This window comes from Enhydra lutris, unplaced genomic scaffold, assembly GCF_002288905.1.
Source record: "Enhydra lutris kenyoni isolate GAN:26980312 unplaced genomic scaffold, ASM228890v2 scaffoldscaffold14, whole genome shotgun sequence".
NCBI classification, from domain to species: domain Eukaryota; kingdom Metazoa; phylum Chordata; class Mammalia; order Carnivora; family Mustelidae; genus Enhydra; species Enhydra lutris.
Genome location: NW_019154098.1, coordinates 40718735 through 40744094, shown reverse-complemented (window position 1 = coordinate 40744094; position 25360 = coordinate 40718735). Strand labels below are relative to the sequence as shown.

Sequence of the window (25360 nt, the reverse complement as noted above, 5' to 3'; positions counted from 1 at the left end):
TGAGCTTTGAAAGTGTTGCATTTTAGGTTTTTAGGGGTCTTCCTTCACTTATTTATATATTTATTTTTTTTTTGAAGGGGGTTTTAGGGAGGGTGGGAAATACTCTCACTGCACGTTTATTGCATTCATTTTCTTCTCTTTTAAAACACAATTTTCATGAAGTTGGGATTTACGACCAGTGCACAATGCGTGAAGGCATCTGTAAAGTTTGTGTGTGTTTTTCCAACTCTCAAAGCAGTTTCTTTCTACTGTCTCATTCTCAAGGGTAGAAAAGCTAAATTATGTGTGTCTCGTTGTTTCACCGATCCCTCACCAGAAAAGTGAGAACGGAGAGACAAAATCGAGAAGAAAAGAGCGTGAAGGAGAGAGGAAAAGGGGAGAGGGAGGGAGAAAAATGAAGGAGCTTCGGAGCGCTGAAGCTGACTGCGGACGAGCTGATCCTGAGCAGCCACAGAGCCGAGCCACCGGCGCCCACTGGTCCCCGAAGCTGCCAATCGGGGCGTAATCCTGTAGGAATTTCTCCCGGGTTTAGCTGGGAGTCACACTGCCGCCTCCTCTCCCCCAGACGCCCGGAGGAGCTGGGAGAAGCAGGCAAGAGAGGGAGGGAGGGAGCGGGAGGAGAAGAGGAGGTGGGGGGGGGAGGATTGGGGGAGGAGGATCGGGGGAGGAGGATCGGGGGGAGGGAGGCCGCGGCGGAGAGGAGGAGGGGCAGAGCCGCTGAGCCACTAGCCGGGCTCGGACGCGCTTCGCTACAGATACTCCGGGAGCTCCAGCTGCGCAAGTCGCGCGCCTTCACCGCTCTGCCCCCAAACTTCAGCTGCAGCTACATTCCAAGCCATCTGATTTATTCCTCAAAACCAGCAACGGAACCGCGACACTGGGAAGGAGTCCGCGAAGGAGTGAAACAGCCGCAGAGCAAGAAGAGCTCGAGAGAGCAGCCTCCCCGGAGCACCAACTCGGCTTCGGGAGTGCAGAAACCAACAAGTGAGAAGGCGCCGCATTCCCGGGGCGCAGCCGCGGGCGGCGGGAGCAGGCGCAGGAGGAGCCAGCGAGCGCCCCCGAACCGGGAGCCCCAGTGCCGGAGCCCCAGCCACGGTCGTTGCGGCTGCTCTGACCCGGATCTCTTCGCACCGGCTGCGCTGGGCGCTAGGCAGTAGGCTTCGTTTCGCCCTCGTTGCCAGCGGCGGCTGGGAGCAGCCGGTCTCCGGGGAATATGCGGCGCGCTTGGATCCTGCTCACCTTGGGCTTGGTGGCCTGCGTGTCGGCGGAGTCGGTGAGTGGACTCGGAGAGGGGGGAAGTGCGAGCCGTTTCGGGTGCTCGTACCCGAGGGGGGTCTGCAGCGCCCGCGGGGGAATCGGGGGGCGCCGCCTGGGGGTTCCCCCCCCACCGACTTGGCGTTCGGTCGCGGGGGACCGACTGGGACAAATGCGTTCGCTCCTCCACCCATTTCCCCCTTGCCTTCCGTTCCCGCAGAAATGCGCCGCTCGCCGGAGTTGCCGCGAGGTCCCCGGGGATGAGGGCGAGAGAATCGCAGTTCGGTCCAACCGCAGAGGCCCCTGAAGTCACTCCCAACTTCTTTGCCCTTGCGGGGGTCTTGCAGCGTGGCCCGAGAAGGACCTTGGGAAAAGGGTGGCCAGAGCCCCCAGAGGAGGGCCAGCGAGGGAACCCGCCCCCTCCGCGCGCTCGGCGAGACCCCGGGACACCCTGGAAACTTTGGGGTCCCCCCCACGCTAGCTAGCTTTCCTAGTCAGTTGACTAATAGGAGTGAGGAGATGGGGTCCGGATTTAAGAAATCTGAGAGTGACCGGAGAGGAAAGTTTGCAAAAGTTCTTTTGTTTGATGTTTTCGGTGGCTGGGGCTAGGTAGCAGACACTTCGTGGAAAGGCTGATTCCCCTCTGAGGCCCAGTCCGGGGTCCCGCAGGGGAAGGGTGCACCGAACGCGCCGGAAAATGCTGGGGCCCCGGCCCCTGCAACTCAGTCCTGCGGCGACCCCCTCCTCCCTGAGCCGCGGAGGGAAGCCCGGCGGGCCCTCGGGGGCAGGAGGACATGTTAATACGGGTTGCGCTGGAGTGGAGCGTGCAGGGCGAGGCGGGGTGCGGGTGACGCCAAGCTCGGCCGCGGGGCGCCTGCCTTCGGGGACCGAAGCTTCCAGCCTGCCACGCTTGCCCTCGCGGGCCCTGGCAGGGGTGCTTCCGAGGCCCGGAGGAGTCTTTTCTCCCGCGGGGCCGGGCTGCGATCACCCAGCCTCCCTTCCCGGGATCTTGAGTTCTCCTTCTTTGGGTTGCGTTTGTGGGGCCGGAGCTGCTTTCCCTGCGTCGCCCAATGAGCGCCCTCTGAAGGGAGCTGCCTCCTGGGCTTCTTGTCCGTGGCGGCCCCTACCTGGGCGCCCCGAGCTTTGCCCCGCTAGGTGGAAGCCCAGCATCCCCAATTCTGTCTGCAGCCTCGGCGCCTTCTGGGGCTTCGGTTAGGGAGCGCAGCTGTCTGGCCTTTCTAGTTGCCACATCTTCTCCCTTTGTCACCTCCTGACTTGCCCAGGGGTGGTTTTGTGAGTTTCTTTCCCCTCGCCCTTGGAGTGTACCCCCCCCCCCCATTTTTTGGAGTTGAAGCAGTTTAGGAGCGGAAAACCTCTTCGGCACTGAGCATTAGATCAGTGTGGGAGCTTCTGTGTGTGCTAGCAGGTCCCCAAACGGTCCTTGAGATTGAAAAGCGGGTAGAATTGGACACTGTACAGCATAGATGAATCTTTGGGTTCTTGGGCTGTAAAATAGAACTCCGAGTCTTATCGGTAGTTCTCTCTGGCAAATGATCAGTTCATCCGTTGGGACTGGTAATCTCCCAGCCAGTTATGAACTTTGGCTCATTAACACAGAAAGGGAGAGATTCTCTGTTTATTTCAGAAAAAACACGAGTGCTCATTTCGTTGCAAAACAGGGCAAAGGGAGAACTCCCTCTGAAGGTTTTCAAGAGAAGCCTGTCGGAAAGGCTGTACAGGCTTAAGGAAGTCCTTTTTCCTCAGAGTCCTGTTCAGGATTCGCTTGGAAGTGTTACTGTTTGGGAATTCTCCAGAAAAAATGTTTCTATCTTCTGGCTCTCCGGATTTTTGCATAAATCTGACAATGCTCTTTAAGGAAGCTTTTGCCTGACCCCCCCCCCCCCCCACACACCTTTCCCCTGAGCTCTATCTTTGCGGTTCCAATATTTCTCATTTCTGACCAGGATTAGATGCATTCCCAAAGACTTCCTTCACTGTGGTAGATACTCTCTTCAGTGATTGGGGTATCATCCTAAAGGGTGATCAGATCTTTTTTAAAATGTCATTTCGGACACTGTAACAGGGAGTCTGTTAGGCTGTTTCAAAGCCTAGGGTGGCCACTAGTCCATTTTAATTACTTTTAGTCTCCATTTGATGCCAAGCACCCTCAATGTATGTGAAGTTGAAAGACTTCATTTTTCGACAATTAGCTGTTACAGCACATTATTTCCAGGACCTCTTATTTTGATGTGAAAACGACAGCTGTCTCCTGGGAGCTAGAAGTGGTGGTTGTCTGAGCCCCAAGTCTGTGTTTAGAAGGAGGAAAGGAAAAATGTCTGCAGTTAGTGAATTCTTGAGTTTTCTACTAAGCACAAGGGAAGGTGAGGGAGGGTGGCACGGAGATTCTTGGGAATGAAGATTCAAAGCTGGCCCTTCCTTTCTGGATTCAGGAGACAGTAGGGACTGTCTGTGGTCACCATTCAGACTCCGCCCCACCCCCCCCTTAAGGCTTTCACTGCAGGAACACCATGTGAGGAGAAGGACTGACTGTGGCGGTAGTGATATGCTGCTGTTTTTCTATTCATTTTTTTTTAAACGTGACTGTTTACCTTTAGAAATAATATATTGCACGCTGCTCTGAACACATAATTTGAACTGGAAATATGTTTAACAAAAGGAAGTGTTTTGGAACTAATGGAATTTTATACACATATTTCAGTGCGTGTAAATTAAAAGAAACTGTCAAGGCATTTGGACTCATGGGTTACCTCTCAGTGCATTATGAAAGGCAGACTTTCGAAAGTTTGCATTAGAAAGAAAAATAAGGGGCGCCTGGGTGGCTCAGTCAGTTAAGCAGTTGGGTTAAGCAGTAAAGCGTCTGCCTTTGGCTCAGGTCGTGATCCTGGAGTCCCAGGGTGGAGCCCCCAGGGCTGGCTTCCTGCTCAGCTGGGAGTCTGCTTCTCCTCTCCCTCTGCCCCTCCCCCTGCTCCTGCTATTTCTCTCTAAAATACATACATAAAATCTTTTTTTAAACAAGTAAGAAAAATAAAATTGGAACCATATAACCTTTTTCAGTTCTGTAAAAAAAATACATTTTGGCTTTGCTGGTAATGAAACAAATTACTTTTGCTAGGGAATTTTATAAAAACCTTTTTCTCTTAGTTGGATATTAGCAGTAGGTAGACATCATTTAAGAAAAAAAGATCTTGTAAGATTAGCTTTGCAAAAGTTGGTTGTCCTAAAAGGAATTAGAGTATGCCCACAGATTCCTACTTCTGGGACCTGGTAGATCTAGTTTTGGAGGACTGTAAGATGCTTACTCACATGGTGTCTTGAATAATCATTAGTTTGGAAAGGATTTCAAAAGATCACCAAGTTTTTTCCTGGGCAGGACTAATTCTCTGCTCTCCAGAAGCACCCAGAGACCTGACCGGTCAGCCACAGGTGGCCTGGAGTCTCCTCAGGGTGGCAAAGCCCCGAGGCTGAGCCAGCCACACAGAACACAGACAACTCTGTCATTAAGGTTTATAGAGAGTCTGGTCAGGCCACTATGTTATTGGCATGTCAGCTGGCACTGATCCAATAGACGGTGTGAGGAATGTCACCTGCGTTTAGATTCTTACAACACTGTCCCTTTTCCATTGCAAAAGATCAGACTAAATCATCTCACCCATCATTTCCTTCTCACCCTGAAAGAAGACCTGCCGTTTTTGGCACTGTCAGTGGTACCTTCCAGTATCTCAGAATCACCAGATTCTTTCATGGAGCAGAAGCCAAAATAAAGTTTTAGAGAAACAGAAATCGAAAATAAAAACAAGAAGTGATGAAGAGCCTTTGCTGAAATAAGGACTCTGATTTACCTTTTTTAGTCAGGTGGACCAGTACCATCATCTGAATTCTAGTTGTTTGGATCTGAATCTTGAAGATATCCTTGACTCATTCCACTTTGTTGACTTCCACATCCGGTGGACTGCTAACTCCACCAGTGTGTGGTTCATTCCGCAAGTACACGTTGGCGCCTACTAAGTGCGGGGGAGGAAAGCATTGAGCAGATGAGGCTACCTCCCGTGGGTTCTTGCAGCTCACATTCTGGTGATGCAGGTAGCTTTCCCATTCAGTGTTGTCTTTCTTGGGACCTGGGCCTTTACACGGGCAGTCTTGTAGCTGTTCCGCTCGTCTAGATGCTCACCTGCTGTTTGATTTATCCTGTACCATTTGGATGGTGTTCCCGTGGTCCACAAACTTCCCGTGTTTCTTATTACATGGCATGGAGTCTTCCACATTTATAAGATGCTCATAATATTGCTCCTTCCTCCTTACCCCCGCCTTGCTCGCTCTCCGTCATGTCTCCTGCTGCTGGCCCGCTGGTCTCAGTGTCATGAACACTCATGGGACCTAGCCTCGTCTTCAGTGTTTCTCCTTTAACATTCTGTTGATCCAGACCCAAGCTCCAGATGGACTTTCGTGTTTGAGCCCTTGTTTTTTATCTTTGTGTAAATGGTACAGCAGACGAATGATGAGAATCATTGGAAGTGTGTGAAAATACAGATCTCAGGGCTTCATCTCGGACCAGCATAGCCAGTGCCCTGGAAGCGGGTGGGGTGATCTGTATTTTTATGAAGCGTCTCAGATGGCTATAATGAATCAACCACATTTGGGAGCCATTGGTGTGGGTCACATACTTTACTCTTTCTTCCTGTGCTGTTTTGTGCTAGTTGGTGGGCTCCCAGCAGTATGTAGCTGTATGACCTTGGGGGCCCCATAGAGCTGTGTGACCTTGGAGGCCCCATAGAGCACAGAGGGCTTTGGCATGGGAGGTGGACAAGCTAGGTTCACGTGCTGGTATTTTGCTGCTTAATGTGGTAGCACTTGGATGAGAAACTAAAACTCCAAGTTACTTGAAAAAATAACGTATGTACATGTGTATAATTTGGACCTGAATGCCTTCATAACATGATTATTGTGAGCATGTAATGAGGGAGCATAGGAATGGTGCTTGAGGCACAGAAGGTACTAAGTGGTTTTCCTCTTCTTTTCTTGGCCTCTCTTTTCTGGTCTATGAAATCAAAGAGCAGTGGAAAATGCCCTTAAGCCCTCTGACGTTCTAAGACGGCAATTTTCTCTTCTGTTGCGATTGGTGCCACGTGAGGGGAGGGCCCTTTTTGCTACACCTTTGACGCCTGTGCAGTGCTGAGCTTGGTAAACACCTGTTGAAGGTCCGTATTTAGGGGCCCGTGCCAGTGGCTGGGGGCATTCTGGGTCCGTAGGCCCTGCTGAAGCTCATCTTTGCACTGCCCGCGCAAGCAGTGTAGCCTGGGGCCCACTGACTCCACCCACCCTGGGGTGGGTACCTGGGCTGGTAGGCCAGTTTTAACTCGCTTTTGACCTCCGTTTCGACAACACTGTTGTGTTGGTGGGAAGAATAAACAAGACGTTGAAATCAAGTCCTGCCATCTTTGCTTATCTCCATGTTCCCTCCTGAGGGCTTCCACTGAGATCCAGCACACCTCGAGGAGAGATACTGCTATATTGGATGCTGGAGCGCCAGGGGTCATCTAGAAGGAGGTGGCAGGGGTGGTGAGGGAATGTTGGGGAGTGAGGGTGCAGAGAGAGAGAGTCTTCTTATTTTTTAAGGGGAGAAATGCGTGAAATTTCTCCTTTTAGCCATTTGAGCTCTGGCTCCTACTATTAAGAAATCTCACAACATTTTGACAAGTCTGTTTCTGGGGCCATGTTAGTTTTAGCAACAAGACTAAAGGAGGTGACTGGCTCTAATTAGGAAAGAAATATTTCTGTCGAAATAGAATTGTGAATGTCTGTTTTTCTTGGGTATCTCAAAGAATTGGTAGGAGTAGAAGGGGAGAAACCATGAAGTCTTTGGAGATTTCCCATTTGAATTTCGTATTAGCAGAGAGAGGCCAACTGGTATGTGAGAGCCAGCTCATGGTCTTGGGCTCTAAGCTATGGAAAATGTTGTTAAAGACAAGATAGATTTTCACATTTTTTTCCTCTACTGCTGAATCTGTTTTGTCAAAGATGTCACAAAGATACAGTAAATGTGCCTTTTACAAAGCAGTTAGATGTTTATTTTCTTTTATGATGATACAGGCATATTAAATAAAACAGTACTGATATTTAAGGGGTATGTGCAGTTAATGGAGTTTAGTCTCATGATAAGAACGACACATGAAATGAGATATCCAATTATTAAGGGAAAATTGTTTTTTCAAGGTCTTACCACAACAAGTAAAAGTTAAATATGTAGTTTCATATGATCTATTATTAAATATAAAGGCAGTAAAAGTGAATGCACAATATTTAGGCAAAAGTGAGGTTTTATGCACATGTAGTTAATTATCTTAATCTTTCTGGGATGTCAGGTTTCCCATTTATAAAATGATGGGGTGAACTAGAAGAATTTTCTGTTTTTAATATTTCATTTTTCTATATGCTTCAGGGTAACATTGGAGAAATGTTAAGATTAACCCAATCAATAAGTAATTATTAAGCTCCTGCCAGATACTTACTATTTTGTGTACTGAAGCAGGGAATTCATTCACATTACTGAGAGGTAAGTCATGTCTGATGGCTGATGGTAATCTGTTCACTGGAATTGAGTATTCGTCATGTACTGAGATTACATACATTACTCTGAATGTCCATGATCCATTGTCTAGTATTTTCTCATATATTTGCAGATATAAGCCGGTGTAGCATCAAGACCAGTGGATGTGATAGAATTCACTTTCACTCTAGGCAAAAACCAACATGACTTGCTGATGTAATTTGAAGGGCTTTTTAAGGCTTAAGTCACTGAGGGACCTCAGGCTCCTCCTTTGATTTCTGGTCTAGACATCCATTTGCAGAGAGGGGCCTTTCGCTGGTGCCTTCCCTCTGGCTTATGTCTCTTAGCACTGGAGCCCGGTGTAAGTGCTGCGGACACCACAGGCAAGAGTCTAAATGAGTAGGCACTATGGTAGACTGGCTCAGAGTCTGGTCATTGGAGGTGGGGTTGAATCCCCTTTACTGTGTCACCTTGGGCAGGTCTCTTAATCCCTCTCTGCTCAGTTTTCTTCTCTGTAAAATGGGATATTCTAAAGGTTTTCAGGATGATGTGAGACAGAATTGGTAGAAGCTTTTCGCACAGTGGCATATTCATGCTTTATGTCATGTGTCAGTTACTATTATTCTGATCTGTGGTTTTCTGTCTCCTGAAAGAGTGGGGCTCCACGGGGCTCATCTGATGAGCTCCAACCCAGAGAGTGGCCCGGGATCTGCAGGACAGAGCCTGCCCTTTCCCAGCTGGTTCTCTTTCCTGATTTGGGGAGGCCTAGCTCTATGTTGAGATAGTGGGGATATGTTTGTATTCAGCTTTTCTTGAAATGTGGCTGATGTGAGAGGATATGTCCTTGGTTATTGCTGTAAGGTTCCTTACTGGGACCAGCTGGATCTGTGAGGGTTAAGATATGAAAAGCCCATTTTTTCCCCAGTAATTTTACCTCTTCAAATCTATCCAAAAGAAATTACCATAGCTGGGTAAATGTGTTTATTGAATATTTACTTATAATAGTTTAAAAAAAAAGGAAAGAACCTGAAAATACAATAAAAGAAAACTGGTTAAAGATTCTAAATTATACCTTAAACACCACATAACCATTAAAAATATATTTGAAGAATGTTTATAATTTGGAAGCGTTATAATAGACAAAAAGTCTGATATGAAACTATATAGTGAAACTAAGGTTATGTTAAAAAATTTATATGTATATATGTATACATAGAACTGCATGTGATAAAATTATCTAGAACGATGTATACTCTTACACACAGACACAAGTACAACTGAGTAACTGAGTAAGATTGGTGGATAGTACCAGTGTCAATATCCTTGGTGAGATATTTACTATCATTTTATAAAATGTTACCATTGGGGGAAACTGAGTAAAGGGTAGAAGAGATCTCTTTGTATTATTTCTTACAGCTGCATGTGAATCTACAATTATGTCAAAAAATTCAATTTAAAAAAATGGTCCTGGACCTAGAGGGGTTTACAAGTATGTTCTGATCCTTGAAGGAACAATTATTGTTACAGAGCTTAGAGCATGATAGAATCTGTTCTCTTTAATTTTATGAGATTAGCATTACTCTGTGTCAAAATCAGACAAAGAGGGTGTAGGAAACAAACCATAGGCCAGCTTCATTTATGATGCCAAAATTTTAATTTAATATTCTCAAACTGAAAACAGCAGCTCATTAAAAGAATAACGATGAACCCAAGAAGAGTTTATCCAAGGCATGCTTCAACATCAGAAAAGCAGTGCAGATAAGTTTAAGGGAGATGATATGATCTCAATAGATGCAGAAAATACATAATAAAAGATTATAAAAATGTTAATACAAGGGTCTCTAGTTTCTGGTTAACTCAGAGGTTTACTATGTAAGGGTTAGTACATCTGTGCTGATGGCTCAATTCACTTGACATGTTTAGGAACCAAAAGATCACTGTTTACTGAGTTGTTAGGCAACAGTCTTTAGTTGCCTGGGTAACAGGTGTGTGACAGTGCAGGAAAGTAGGGGTCATAACATATATAGATTGTAATCCATAGGAACGTGTTGTTCTAGCATGGCCAAGACTCAGTGTTGTGCTCTCCCAAATTAAGATGACACAGGAGATGATCTTGAGGCTTTTGGAATCAGGTATATTGGGGTTTGGTTTTCAGTATTAACCACCTGAAATCCACATGACCTTGGGGAAGTTTATTATCATTTCTGAGTTTGTGTTTTCGGTGTAACACTGGGGGATTGTAATATTTTGCCTCTTTGGTTATTTTGAAGATTAGCTTCAATAATGACTGAAAACTTCTAACACGAAAACCTGACCCATAGTTGGTGTTTTAAATACATTTGATTCTTTTTCCTTTTAGCTTTCGGTTTTGTGATTCTGGAATATATTATACATGCATAAATATGTATGCATATGTTTTTTTTTTGTTTCTTATTTGCATTCTCACCCTTGGCACCAAGGGACATATATTTTCACAAATTTATGACCAGTTTATTTTTTTACGAGGCAGGTTATGATGCTAAATTACACTTTTTCTTTCTGCCATCATCTGCTTCCTGAATTACATCCAGCTAAAACCAAAAATAGACTTGTACATGTGTTGGAAATTCAGTTAAGACTTGAAAATTTACCGTAGGACTTGGGATTATAATTGTAAAATGCTTAAAGAAGGTCAACATTGCAATCTTATGTTGTAAACTTATCTGTTAGGTTTGCTGATGAATTAAAATCTTAACCTTATTTCTGTCCCACTTCTGAACTCCTTTAGTTAAGAGTGATGAGTATTTTTATTTCGTTATTCAGGTGTCCTCCTGCTTTTTTTAAAGTTTGCAGTAGGCCAGGGCACTTTTATGAAAGACGGACATTAGTACCTGTTCTCAATAACCAAAAGAAATCTGAAGAGAATTTTTGCTTTTATGAAGAAAAGGCAAGAAGTCAAAATAGTGCTCAGTGTTTGTTTTGCAGTGAGCTGTAATGGGGGCAGCAGGCTCCTGAAAAGAGCGACGCCACCAAGCTCTTTCCCCAGGAACCACACTCAACATCTCAGCATCAAGCCACCATAGCTTTGACCTGTGTCTGTGAGCATCTGTGCTTTCTCTTGATTTCTTTTGTGCATCCATTAGCAAGATGTGTCCTAAGGTATCAGAAAAGCCTAACAGAGGTTATTTTGGGGGGCCTGAAAAGGCTCAAAAGTTTGTCTGTATAAATTACTGACAATGGCTTCTATGCTCTCTGCCAGTTTGGTTTTTGAAAGGTTTCATGGGAACCCTCTCCTTTCGGATGGCAGGGGGAGCCTGCATTAGATTTGATTCGATTTTGTCATTGTGCAGATTGGTTATTGAATGAGGCTTTATGTTTGGTAAGTCAGTCAGTTAGGACTTAGCTCATATAATGGCACATCCACCAGGGGCAGGGCTCCTGGCTGGTCTTACAAGTTAAAAAAAGAAATTATGACATGATGCCTGCCTTCAAGCAGCTATCACCTACCTCTTGATTATTTAGGGTAGTTGAAAATGGGTTGGGCCCATAAGTTATACATGCATTATATGTAAAATACATGTGAGTTTGTTTTTATCTGAATCTAGTTAGATATACTAACCACCAGAACTGCCAAAGACCTACATATCTGCAGTTGAGAAGGATAAGAAGAACCCCTTGTAGAAGAAAAGTCACTGCTTTCCCAGAACAAAGACAAACCTTCTTTGAGGTAGCATGGTGTGTTGGAGAAAAAGCAGAATTCTGTTGATGATCTGAAGACACTTGCAGATTTTTTTCTCTTTCCCCCACCTGTGCTCCAAGGAAAGACTTCTGAGTATTAAAACACAAGAAAGACAGAAAGAGTGAGAAATTGTCCAGAACTTCTAGAATTTAGTGATGTTTACATCCGAGGAGAAAGAAACCTTACATTTCATCCAGTCTCATTCTCCATACTCTGTAAACTTTGGGCTCTGAAAGGCGAGAACTGGACCTTATGTATCTGGCTAAGATAGTAGTCTTAGCTGATGAATGAAAGAGGTAGAAAAGTGTTGGGATGATTTTCCTTGTATTCTTTTGGGTTCTGCTTTTTCATTATGTAACAATGGATTTTAGAGCTGAAATTGACTTTTAGGGGGAAAACACATCTAGAGAGGTTAAATGATTTGTCCAGGATCACATAATTAATGGGAGAGTTACAATGTTGGGCTTAGGCTATCAGTGATTTGTTAGTAATTTTTTCTTACCATAAAACGTTCCCTTTCTGGGTCCTTCTTCTTCCTCATTCCTCGCATTAATGATTAGCATCCAATATGCTTAATCCTGGCCTGTGTTTGATGCGTGAATGAAATAGCAAATGGAACATACATTTTATGTTATACACTCTGCATCAGTGTGGTTAATGTGTTCTGTGCAAGGTGAGTAATTTAAAATGATGTTTAGATAATTTCTCAATTTGTGGCAAAAATTGTGCTCCGGCAGACTCTGTTATTATCTGCGGCCCTTTGGGCTGATTAGGGGAAGAGAGCAGAAAGCCCTGGGATTTGGAGAGACTAGGGGCTGAAGTCCAGTTGATTTGCAAATCCTAGGAAGATTGTGGAGACTTGCAGACAGAAAAGGAGATGAAAGGTTCTTATCTTAGTGGAGATAAGAATCAAAACTAGAAGTAAAGTCCTCATGAATTAATACCACATTTTATGGGGTTAAAAAAAAAATACCTCATTTTGTGAGGGAAGAAGAGCATTCCTTAGAGGTTTGTACTAAAACACGTCCCTGCATTTCAGGAAAAGAGGGGTGGCGGCATGTCTAGTCCAGGTAAAATGGTTCCTTTTGCTGGTTTTGTATGGGATGTAGGATTGTCTTTTCTCCCAACATTTTCTCTTGAATACTTCTTTGGTAAATCCGAGCGTAATAACGCAAATATATTTACATCATAATTTTTCAGAAGATAAGTCTGTGGGGTGATATTTTTAAGAAAGGAATTTTATTAAAGGACACTGACATTGAAAATTACTACGCAGATGTCCTACTGTGTACTTAGAACTGTGATGGGCACTTTCCGTTCTTGTCTGTAATTGTCTCTCAACTGCCTAGCGGGATCACTGGCCACGACTGCATTTTAGGTGACCTAGCAGAAGTTAGATCCTTGGGTTTGTTTGTTTGTTTGTTTTAAGCTTTAAATAGCCCTGACATGATAATATCTTTCAAGAGAGCAGTGAAAGTGTTTAAATGTATAATGTGTTTAATGTATAAAGTGTTTAAATGTATAATGGGTGCAGGTCCCAACAGTGAAGTGTCAGACCCCTTCCTTTGCATTGGTTGGCCAGATATTCTAGATCACCCATGTTCTGATTCCTTCACTGATGTGGAGCCTGTTGCTTTGATGGCTTCTCACCACAAACTTATGTCTGGTAATGGGGGAACCAGTTAGTGGAATTCATGGGGTCTCTTTACATTCCCAGCTCTGGACACTGGACACAGTGTCCAGCTGTGTATGACCTTGGGCAGGTGTCTTAGTGTCTCTTGGCCTCAGTTTTCTCATCTGTAAGAAGGAGATTAGTCACAGTAGCCACCTCATGGTGATGCTGTGAGGATTAATGAGTTCCTGCATGTCTAGCACTTAGAAGCATGCTGGGTGTAGAGTCAGCACTGGTCTCCTGTTGATGCTGATTGAAATGGATGGCTGATTAGATGTCCTGATCAAAGAAGAAAGGATCCATTTGGAGGTTTTGAACCCGAGACTGAGGAAAATAACCAGATGAGAAAAGACAGGGCAATGGGAAAGGAAAGGGGAGGCTGAATTTTTGCCTCTTTCTCTCTTTCCTTGCTGTGGCTGTTGTGTGTTGGTGAAGAGAAGGTGATTTAGCCTCTCTAGGGCTTAGTTCTGGAGAATGAGGGACATGTCCTAGATCACTGACTCTGATCCCTTCCTGCATATTAAATTCATCTGGGGAACTTGGAAAAGCTGTGGGCACCTGAGTCCCACCCAGACCAGTTAAATCAGACCCTCTATAAAAGCTCCCCAGGTGACTCTAGCTTCCAGAAGTTTTGAGAACCAGTGCTTTGGGTGCTTTCTGGTGTTCCTTCAGCTTCGAGGGAAGTCTAGCAGGTAAGATTTTTGTCTCGTGAAGCCCCGTGTTCCTTACTGCTTGTGACCAAACCCAATGGAATGTAGTGGCTTCCCCGGGACTGCCCTGCCCCCCCCCCCCCCCCCCAGTCCAGAGCTGTGTGGAAGAGGGCATGCTTGCTCCCAGCTTCTTCCTTTTCCACCCTTCTCCTCTTTTTCTGTTGGCTGATACTTTCCTGATAATTACGTTGGTGGGTTACGATACATGGCTCTTTACACAAAAGATTATATATGTATAAATGAAGCCTATCTGAGGAGGTCTTAGAAAAAGATGGAAACATTTCCCTTTCCTTTCAAAAACTTTCCTTAGTGGAACAAAGGATGCTTGTCCCCTTGGCCTGGTTGCAGAAAAGCATGTTTGGTCAGCTTATTAGATTTGCCTGAGTTCATGCTTTGAACAGAGAGATTGTGTTTTACTGATTGGGAATGTGTCCTAGAACTTGTCTGAAGTTACTGATCGTGTATAAACCCTACACACGTGTCTTAATGATGGCCCTTTTCTTCATTTTATCGTTTATTACTGCACCTCAGCTACTTGGACCTTGTTCAAGTCGAATTAAATCCATGGAACTCTGTGTTTCCGGGGTTGAAGTAGGGAAGAGAGAGTGCTCTAGGCTATCCTGTGAATAAGACGTCTGAGTTGTCTTTGGTTCTTGCCTCAGTAAAAAAGCAGCAGCCCCATTATCTAATCTGTTCATAGTTTACTTTGTTCGGATATCTAATTTGGGAGCATGTTTGCCCTCACTCAATTCTGAAACACAATTTTCCATCCCTCGAATAAAAGGGGCTATCTTTAATTGACTTGGGGGAAGAAGAAAAAACCTTGTTTAAGAATTCTGGAGTTTTCAAAGCTTCTAAAAATTGCTCTGCAGGATAACATTAAAGTGCTGACCCTTTAGAAACTGCTGCTGAACATGTATCTGTCCCACAATGGAGTTGGAAGATTATTCTGAGCCCGCTGTTACAATGAACCATTTTATATGATTCATACACTTTTAAACCCAACGAGTCTGTAATATCTTAGAATAAAATTCAACATCGCTTTTTTTTTTTTTTTTGACAACAACAGGGTTAAACGTTAGAAATTAAGGGAGTGGAAATGCGAATTCTGCCCTCCTCCTCTTAGCGTGTCCCTCTTAACCATACATGGATGTTCCAGAGTGTTGATTATAATATGGTTTGCGCACAGAAGTGTCTGTTCTCTGTGGAAATGACATCTGTTATTAACCCTAGCATTAGGTCAGGTGTCTCTGTAAGACTGGACCAGCAGTTCTTCATCACCTAGGATCTTGTTAGAGATGCAGCAGTTCTGAGCCTGACCCTAGACCAGCGGAATCTGAAATGTGGGGGTAGGGCCCAGCAGTTGGCTTTAAAAAGCCCTCCAGGTGACTGTATTGTGATCTAGATTCCGAGGTGCTGAGAGGGGGTTCTCATCCCTGCTGTCGCAGATGCAATTGAATGGGAGCCCCTGGTTATGGGGCCCAGGTAGCAGTGGGGTTTTGTTTTGTTTTGTTTTCAAGTTGCCTTGGTGATTCTGATGCTTGCAGGCCACTGCTTTGGGGCCTCGATTCTCAGATTCTCGAAATGCAGACAAGGGACCCGCATGAGCCTCACCTGGGAGCTGGTTGGAAATGCAAACTCTCAACCCCACCTGAGACTCCTGAACTGTGATTCGAATTTTAACACGAATCCCAGTGACTCATAAACACATTAAAGCTGGGGAAATGGTAGAGAAATAGTTTCCTTTATAGAAGTCAGTTCTAGAATGCCCTTAATTTAAAAGTTTTGTGAGGAGGCCGCATAGCTGCTTTGTGTGACTTCTGCCTGGGGCTGACTCAGGGAAGCTGGCGTTGATCGGGAGGAAAGGGTTGGCACCGCAGCTCCTGCTAGAAGGACCCGGGACGGGCAGGTGTGACAAGGCCCCGTAAGGCATCAAGTGAGTGATCCCAGTGAAGATAGTCCCAGGTGCTAGTAGCAAAAATCCCAACTCCGACTGGCGTAAGAAACAAAAATGAACGTTATGGGGAAAGTCCAGGAATGTGAATAAAGGAGACGCTAAACAAATTTTATCTTTAGCTAATTGGTAAGTGCTTTTTTAAAAAATATTTTCCATGAAGTGGTTTGGATCTTTTAACTGCTAAAGATTACATAAATAAATAGAAGCCTTTAGCACATCAAACAGTGATGAGTGTTACACAAATGATGAATTGCTCTGTTTACTCTCTCGTTCTCAAGGTTTTGGTTTCTTTAGTGTGTGTATGTGTGTGTGTAATCTTACTCATTACACAGAAGACTTGAGATTTCCAAGACTGCATACCTTTACCACAACCTTTAGAAGAAATCGTATAAATGGTCGAATTATACTCCTGCAACCAGAGCTTTCTAGTGCATACTATGTAATTTTTTTAAAAGTTTTACAGTCTTAAATGATAGAAAAATAATACATGATATTCAAAATAACCTCCCATTTCCAAGCTTCTCAACTGAATGCTTATTGTCCTTTTAATAAAAATGTGGATTGCAGGCACATTTGATGTAAATGAATTAAAATTTCATTTGCCCAGAACTTTGTGTATTACGTTAATAAGATTTACCCAAAACACTATTGTTGGCTTAATAAATATTAAGAGCGCATTTGTGAGCTGCCTCCTGGTGTTTGCTGTTTCTCTCCTTGGGCATTAACTACTCTTGTGAGTCTTTACCAGGCTGCTTTTGTTTTGTGCCCTGAGGTATAAATAGAGGCAGAGAACCCAGAAGATTCAAACAAATTCCATACCATAAACTGTTTGCAGATGCGTTTAGTATTCATTCAAGAGAGCCTTTAGTCTATTTAACGTAAAATTACTTTCTTCTAGCATTCTACATGTGCAAGAGGTTCGGTTTTTATTTTACTGGAAGTTTAAAAAACAATAATAAAAAGATTTTCTGGGAAGTACATCTATGAAGCACCGGGAAGATACAGTTCTTCTGTTCTTTTGGACAATCAGGAATGAAAGGGGTGGAAGCTTCTAAGGGGACAGATTTTGACTGAATAAAAGGAAGACCTTTCTAGAAGGCGGTTGCAGAAGGAATAGACCACGTCAGAAGTAGTGAGGCCCCACGCTTAGAGGTAAGCAAGTAGGTGTTTGGTCATTTACTTGGCATCTTCAAAACATCCGCTACCTGGGAGATTAGCTGACTTTTACAGCTTCCTGCTAACCTCAGATTTTGTCATTCTTACTGTATTTTGAAGTTGAATGCTGAGCAATAGAAAATATATTCATTTTCCTCTCCTGAGAACCTTGTCCGACTGCAACTAGACATCATTAATGGTCCTTGAGTATGGCATCCTAGGACGAACTTTCTGTTAAACTCATGGCAAAACCTCTATTTGCTAAATTCAAGGGATCGTGTAATGACTGAGGTTTGATGTTGCCGTAAACTCCAGACTCTGATAGGTACTTAATCAGGTAGGATAGCCAGCTTGACTGGTATGAGCCAGAGAGGTGTGTGTGTGGGGAGGAGGGGGGAGCTAAAGTCACAGTGCATGGCCTTGAGGGGGAAGGGAGAGAGCCTCTAGGGGTGGAGAGGCAGGGGAACTCTAAGGTAGCGAGAAGAGTATCAGGGGATTGGGCGATACCTTTGGGAGGTACTTTTAGCCTCCCAAGCATTCCCCTTCTGCCATTTTGCCATATGCTCTCCTTCGACTGGTCGAGGGCAGTCATGTTGTGCTATGATCACGTGAGACCCATGGGCCCCAGCACAAAGCTTTCCTTATGAGGCTTATACAACCCTGGTGAAAAATACCACTGAAACAAACGACAGGCACAAGGACCCTAGGTTACAACTGTTCCTCTACTTTACCCAAACAGCCGTTACTTTGCATTTCCTTTCTTATTCTGGGTGACCCAAGAGAAGGCTGGACAAGACTTGGGTTCTTGGAGCTAGCCTTCCTGTGCCAGAAGCCAGCTGTGATCTCTGGCAAATCATCCCACCTCTTTTGCCTCAGTTTCCCCATTTGTAAAACTCCTTGATCTTTGTAGCCAAGCATACTACAGTTCTACACCGTGCCCCCCCCCCCCCCCTTTTTTTTTTTTTTTAAAGGAAACCATTTTCTTCTTTCTACCTACTGCCTTGGAATAAAGACTTAAAAATTCCAGCCTGGGTTTTTACATGGTGCTTTGGTCTCTTCTCTCCTCCTCTGCCAGCCAAGCAAATTGGTTAGTTGTCCTCTAGAATGCAGTCCTCTTTCCTGACTGACCATTTCCCCTCAGAGTTGCCACTCCAACTAGCTGCTGTAGCTCGGATTTATTCCTTCCAGAGAGGAGGGTGGAAGATGCTTTTGAATATAGGAAATACGGGAGTAGGTGTAGGAGGGGATAATTCCCCCAATAGGGGAAAAATGTTGTCCACCTGTCAGGGACAGGAAACAACTGGGGTGTGAATGGTGGCTCTCCTTGTTGAGTGGATAATTCCCAGATTTTCACACCCTCCCTGCCCCACTCCTGCATTTTGACTCTCAACACACTGGATATGCGGTCTTACTGTCCTGGAATCTAGTAGTTCTCTTACAAACTGGGCAAATGAGTGCACTCCAAAAAGCTCACAAGGCTGCAGGTAGCCCAACTGTTGCATTCTGGGGGCCCTGAGGGCCTTGACGGACCTCCTTTTCCAAAAGCTAACATTTCATCCAGTGTGATCTAGTCACAAACTTTAAAATTTGAAAATCTCCCAAATGCCTATAAAACTGACAGCCAGAGTTAGCATAAAGTAGATGAAAAATGCTGTCCACCTGTGATCGGGACACACCCACCAGTTTCCAGCTTCTGAGCCCCGGGGCTGCTTGAAGACCCCTGGGCTGCGGGAGATAAGGAGCCTTTCCAGGCTGACAGGATTTGAATTTTCTGGGTGCTGGTGATAGTGGGGAGGAGGGGGTGGATTTGTTAAAAATGCACATTCTGGGTTTCCACCTGAGTCCCTGTATTTTAACGTGGTCAAAACTACTGGAATTACAGAATAACTGCTTTGGCAAGCTTGGACTAAGTTTCTGCAGACCCCGCTTCTATGCTAACCTTTTTGGTGTTTTTAGTTCCAGCTCTAAGGTCCTCTACAAAATGCAAGACTTGACCCTGAGCTCAGGATCAAAACATACCTAGCAGTATTAGGTTTATAATAAGTTACTAGCCTAGAGCAATAGCATTTTCCAATAGGGAAACTCTTCATTTAAAAAAGTAGTTTCTCGGGGCGCCTGGGTGGCTCAGTGGGTTAAGCCGCTGCCTTCGGCTCAGGTCATGGTCTCAGAGTCCTGGGATCGAGCCCCGCATCGGGCTCTCTGCTCTCTAGGGGAGCCTGCTTCCTCCTCTCTCTGCCTGCCTCTCTGCCTGCTTGTGATCTCTCTGTCAAATAAATAAATAAAATCTTTAAAAAAAAAATAAATTAAAAAAAAAATAAAAAGTAGTTTCTCTGGCCATGCAGTAGGATAATGGTCAGACAGTATTTTTTTTTATGCTACTTGCAGTAATATACACATATATGACCATGACATTGAACAGCTCTCTTGAGATTGAACTCTCATGCTACAAACGTCACCCACTTAAAGTGTATATAGTTTAGTGGTTTTTAGTATTCTCCCAGAGGCTTCTGTCCCCCCAAATCTAACTTTACAGCATTTTCATCATCCCCTAAAGAAACCCTGTATTCGTTAGCGTCACTTCTCCTTCCAGTCCCCAGCAAGTCCTAGGCAACTGCTGATCTCCCTTCTGTTTCTCTAGGTTTGCTTATGCTTGTCCTTTTTGTATGAGTGGAATCCTCCTATAGGATAGGTGGTCTTTACGAATGACTCTTTTCACTTAGCATCGTATTTTCAGGGTTCATCCAGGTCTAGCATGGGTCCATACTGCATTGCTCATTATTGCTAAACAACCTCTCATTTTCTGGATATGTCAGATTGTGTTCATCTGTTTGTCAGGTGACGGGCATTTTGGTTGTTTCAGCTTTTTGGCTATGACGGGTCATGCTGCCTCGATCATTCACGTACAAGTTTTTGCGCGGACCTGTTTTCATTTCTCGGGGTACGTATCTAGGAGTGGAGTTGCTGGGTTCTATGGTAGCTCTATGCTTAACATCTGGAAGCTCTGCCAAACTGTTTTCCAACGTGTCTATAACATTTTTCTGCATCCTTGCCAACACTTGCTACTTTCTGTCCTTTTGATTGTAGTCATTCTTAGTAGGCGCAGTATCTCATTATGGTTTTGCATCTCCCTAATGACTGATGATGTTGAGTCTCTTTTTGTGTTCCTGTGACCCACTTGTTTCTTCTTTGGAGAAATGTCTTTTTAAGTGTTGTTTTTTTTTTTTTTTTTTTTTTTTTAGATTTTATTTATTTATTTGACAGAGAGCTAGAGAGTATAAGTAGGCAAAGCAGCAGGGAGAGGGAGAAGGAGGCTCCCTGGCAAGCGGGTAGCCTGATGCGGGGCTAGATCCCAGGACTCCAGGATCATGACCTGAGCCAAAGGCAAGTGTTCAACCGACTGAGCCACCCAGGCGCCCATTAGTCCTTTATTTTAAAATTAGTTTATCTTTTTACTGAGTTTTAAGAGTTCTTTCTATACTCTTAATAGAAGTCCTTTATCAGGTAATTCATAAATATTTTCTCCCATTCCGTGGGTTGTGTTTTTTCATTTTCTTGATAGTCTTTTGAAGCACAAAAGTTTTTAACTTTTATGAAATTCTGTTTTTTTTTTCTTTTGTTGCTTTTAGTGTCTTGAGTAAGAAACCATTGCCTAACTGAAGGTTGCAAAGGATTATCTCTGGGTGTTCTTCCAAGAGTTATATGGTTTTTAGCTGTTACATTTAGGGTTATAATTCATTTTGAATTAACTTTTGCATATGTTGGGGGGTAGGTATACTTTTTTTTTTTGGCATGGAGTCTTTAGTTGTTACAACACAGTTCATTAAAAACGCTGTTCTTTTCCCCTCGGTATGGTCTTGGCACCCTTGTTGAACATCCGTTGACCGTGAATGTAAGGATTTATTTCTGGATTCTCAATTTTATTCCATTTATATGATCTAAATGCAGTACTTTGTACACATACTTAGGTACATAGATGTGTGTGCATATATGTGCACAAACCTACCCAGAAGGGCATCTTCAGCTTGTTTGTGTTGCGTGATCACATTTTGATCCTTTGGCTTTCATTTCGGTGGTTAGGAAATGGGACAAATTAAAAAGTAGGAATTTCAGACATGAATGACATCGGGAAATTTGGCCATGAGTTGAGGAGGTTGGTCTGCTCTTCATATTCCTTCCCCCCCCCCTTCCTCTAAAGTGAAATACATTGCGGGATGTTTTGGAGTGGAGTACATTTTAGATTTCTGGTCTTGGCTTAGCCCCACTGGTACAGACTTAGCTAAGTGACCTTCATGAGCTCTGAATGCCCTTTACCCTGCATATAGATTCTTGGGCCTGAACTGTCTTTGACTGTAAAAGGAGCTTGACTAGATTCTGATGCTTCCTTCCACTCGGCTGGAAATTCTGTGATTTGTGTGCATGACCATCCCTTAAAAAGTGGCACATTTTATCATTGTCATTTGTACATAAAGCCAAATGAATAAAGACCTATTAATTTTACTCCATTTTCCTGCTGATGTCTGGTGAGAAGGGGCTGGGAAGCAAACAAATGGTGGAGATGAACTGACCAATTTTCTATGTTACTTAGTTTAATGGTATAAAAAGCCTAGTCATGTGCTCTTAATGTTTCCTGGTTATTTTAATATTTGTAAAGACGAAATGCATGACCGAGAGAAAGGAAAACCCAAGATTTTGCTGTGATGCTATGTGCTTCTGCCTTGTGGATATAGTTGGAGAGACTGCCTTACCTTGAGATCCGTTAACTACAGATCCAGAGCCGAAACTTCTTTCAGAAATGTCTTAATGTTATTCTTGGGTTCCTGGGAATTTAGAAATATAGGCTTTTAATTATTCACAGCTGGTGCATGAATAGAGCAGTAATAATAATTAGGAATGATAAGGTTCACCTCTTAAGCTGTTAGTTTTAATCCACTAATTTTTTTTTGATCTGAAGGCTGGCAGAGTCCTCAGGTGGAACATTTGGAGGAGGTCCATCCTAGTTTTCGGTTAGGAAGTGTGCGAATCTGCCTTGTCTTGCTGATTTGTTACAAGGGTTTTGATGGTTTGATTTTAATGCCTTCCACCTAAAAGCTCATGCATACTGAGCCAGCCCACACTCAGCAGAGCTCATCTGGACATCCTCATGCAGAACCATTGGGCGGAAACGAGGAGTACCATCAGCCTGCTTCCTAGTGTCTGGGGAGCCTGCAGCTTCTTAGTGTGGTCCTCTGCAGTTGGACCATACCTGCTGGAGGAGCTAAGAAGTGTTGGTAGGGAAGGGTTTGCCTTAGAGGCTCTTAGGCATGGAGGCTGAACCAGGTGTGGCACTCACAACTTCCCTGGGATGAGAAGAATCCTTTCTATTCTCCAGGTAGTAGTCTTAAAAATCACAAAGCTGATATAAGATACTTACAGCCCCCCTGCTTTCTTGTAAAATCCTCAGATTCCAAAGTATTAATACAGTTTATTGGTGGAATTTACTTTCTATGGTTTCTTAATGTTTCATCATAGAGACCTGTTTCAAAAATGTTTCACGTTGATCAATATTTATTAGAGAATAAGTGTAAAAAATGGGGATGGATGATTTGGATTCAGGTTGTATTCTGAGAAACTTTAATTGGGGAGAGGAAAAAAATCTCAAATTTGTATTTCGTAGATCAAATTTTAAATCTCCATTAACTTTATTATTTTTAGAAGTAGTATAGCCTTAGGTATGTGAACGCATTGGTAGCTTTCATAATTTATGCTGGCCACTAATTTGGCTGTGAGTAAATAGTTATTATCTGGAACTAAGTGATTGTCCTAACACATCCTCTTCCCCTTTCTCACGGGACTTCCTGGAAACAAGATGACTTTTGCCAGGTATGGTTGATAGGATTCTGCCAAGAAGACTTTGCAGTGACAACCTTTTTACTTTTAAAAGTACACGTTGTAAAAAGTTTTCTTGAATCTACAAGTGGAACCTATTTTATGAGGTTAAACTGTTGAATCACCTTATATTTCCAGGAAAAGTGGAATTACTTTTATTATTGTTTTGAGGGAGAGAGAGAGAGAGAGAGAGAGAGAGCCCGCATGTACAAGTGGGGTGGGGAGAGGGAGAGACGGACTCTTCTTCGTCTTCTTTTTTTTTTTTTTTTTAAAGAATTTATTTATTTATTTGACAGAGATCACAAGTAGGCAGAGAGGAAGGCAGAGAGAGGGGGAAGCAGGGTACCTGCTGAGCAGAGAGCCTAATGCGGGGCTCGATCCCAGGACCCTGGGATCCTGACCTGAGGTGAAATCAAGAGTCAGACACTTAATCCACTGAGCCACACAGGCACCCCCCCCACCCCCCAGAATTATTCTTACTTTAAGGCCATGGACAGAGGCTGTGACTTCATGGAAACACTGAGTATTAGAAATTGTTGATGAGAGATCTGTAAACTCAGCAACATCCAAATGAGTGATTTTTGCTGCTTTCCTCCCTTGTACTGTTATGTGAAATCTTGTTTCTCCAAGTGAACAGAGAAGTCCTAATTCCACTAACAAGGAGTCCCGTATCCCTGCCCCTCAAAGAGCCTCTTTTTCCATCCCAGACTGTTTATATATGATCAACATGTGGACACCGTGCATGCTTATGTCTTAAGTATTTGCTTCTGGAGAGCCAGCTTGAAAAAGCAAAACAGAAAAATCCATTGGCATTTTGAGAGTTGAATCCACAGAAGATGTTGTTTGCAGTGTGCCGAAAACATAAGGCCCCAACAGCCGGAACAGGCCTGGTGCCAGGCAATTTCACTGGGAGAGAAAGAGGAGGTCTGAAGCAGGCCTTTTAGGATTATCTCCAACTCAGCAGCTGCTGTCTGAGTTTGATTATGCTCTTCCTGCTGTGGGAGACCTGCATTAACCCTCGCGCCCCTGGGGAATGTCAGGGCTGTCTTTTCCACAAAAGACTCTTCCCTTGGACACCCAAGGGCAAAAGCCAAAACCGTATGGAGGTGAAAAGAAGGTGGAGCTTCTGAAGACTGAATTTGAGAGAACCATCTAGGAAGGAGACCGCAGAATTTCGGACCTGCGAGTAGGGCCCATCAGGACCCTTGAATTTCACCGCTGAGGAAGCAAAGGCTTGGGAGAAGTTGAATAACTTGCCCGAAGGAAACCAGTCAGAACTAAAATTCAGGACCGCTCCTTCTCAGGTTAGAGCTGTTTTAGGTAGTACCACATTCCTGATGACCTAGGTCTCATGTCAGTACAAATCCTCTTTTGAATATTGAGACAAAAGAGAAGAAACCTTTTTTTTTTTTTTTTTTTAAGATTTTATTTATTCACTTGACAGGTATCACAGGCAGGCAGAGGGGGAGGAGGAAGCAGGCTCCCTGTTGAGCAGAGAGCCCTATGTGGGCTCGATCCCAGGACCCTGATCATGACCCGAGTCGAAGGCAGAGGCTCTAACCCACTGAGCCACACAAGCACTCCTGAGAAGAAACTTTTACAAAGCATTTTGGAATTATGTATTAACCACCTTTTTTTTTTTTTAAGATTTTATTTATTTATTTGACAGAGAGAAATCACAAGTAGGCAGAGAGGCAGGCAGAGAGGAGGAAGCAGGCTCCCTGCTGAGCAGAAAGCCCGATGCGGGGCTCGAACCCAGGACCTGGGATCATGACCTGAGCTGAAGGCAGCGGGTTAACCCACTGAGCCACCCAGGCGCCCCTATTAACCACCTTTTATAGACTGTCCTGGCATATTCAGATTTTCCTTTCCAGTAGTCGTGTTTTATCAGTGTGTAAATCCTAACAGAGCAGCAGATACGTTATTCCAGTAAATTCTGTGTATGATTCTTCAGGGCGGAACAAGCATATGGGAGAGGCGTTGGGAGGGAAAACTTGAATCTGGGAAGACGGCTTTGAAAACTGGGAAGGATGTTGGTGTAGCGAACCTTTTGTTCAACTATGGCGGGGTCTGGAGCCGGGCTGCACAGCCTCTGAGAATTTATGGCCTCCAGTCTGGAGAAGGTAGGTGGGCTCACATTATCTGTGTTGAGGAACATGTGTGGGGTCTTTGAGCCTAAGGTTGTCCAGGTAACAGAAGGCTTTGTCAGGGAAGATGGCAATCTAGCATTCTTTGAGAATAATGTGTTGCTGTTTATTCCACATCTGTGTTAGAAATTGAGAATTTTCCCTGCTTTGTGGTTGTAATAGGATCCCCAGTTTTCTTCCTTTGAAAGGTTGGGAAACTAATTTCTCGTAGGAAAGAATACATTAAATCCAGGGATATCACTAAAATGGGGGAGTTCTCTTTTCTTGCCATGCGAGTGGAGTTGTTTGATATAATGGTCCTATTTAACATTGTTGAC

General features: G+C 44.0%; 1 protein-coding gene across 1 annotated transcript in view; it reads left to right on the top strand.

The window, feature by feature from the left end:
* Nucleotides 1-731: 731 nt before the first annotated feature.
* The window catches only part of LOC111146804 (syndecan 2), a 103178-nt gene continuing 78549 nt past the window's right edge, over nt 732-25360 (top strand). Inside the window, exon 1 of the mRNA XM_022502492.1 lies at nt 732-1273. Within this exon, the coding sequence (XP_022358200.1) occupies nt 1214-1273 (60 nt within the window). The 5' untranslated portion in view covers nt 732-1213. The remainder of the gene's footprint in view (nt 1274-25360) is intronic.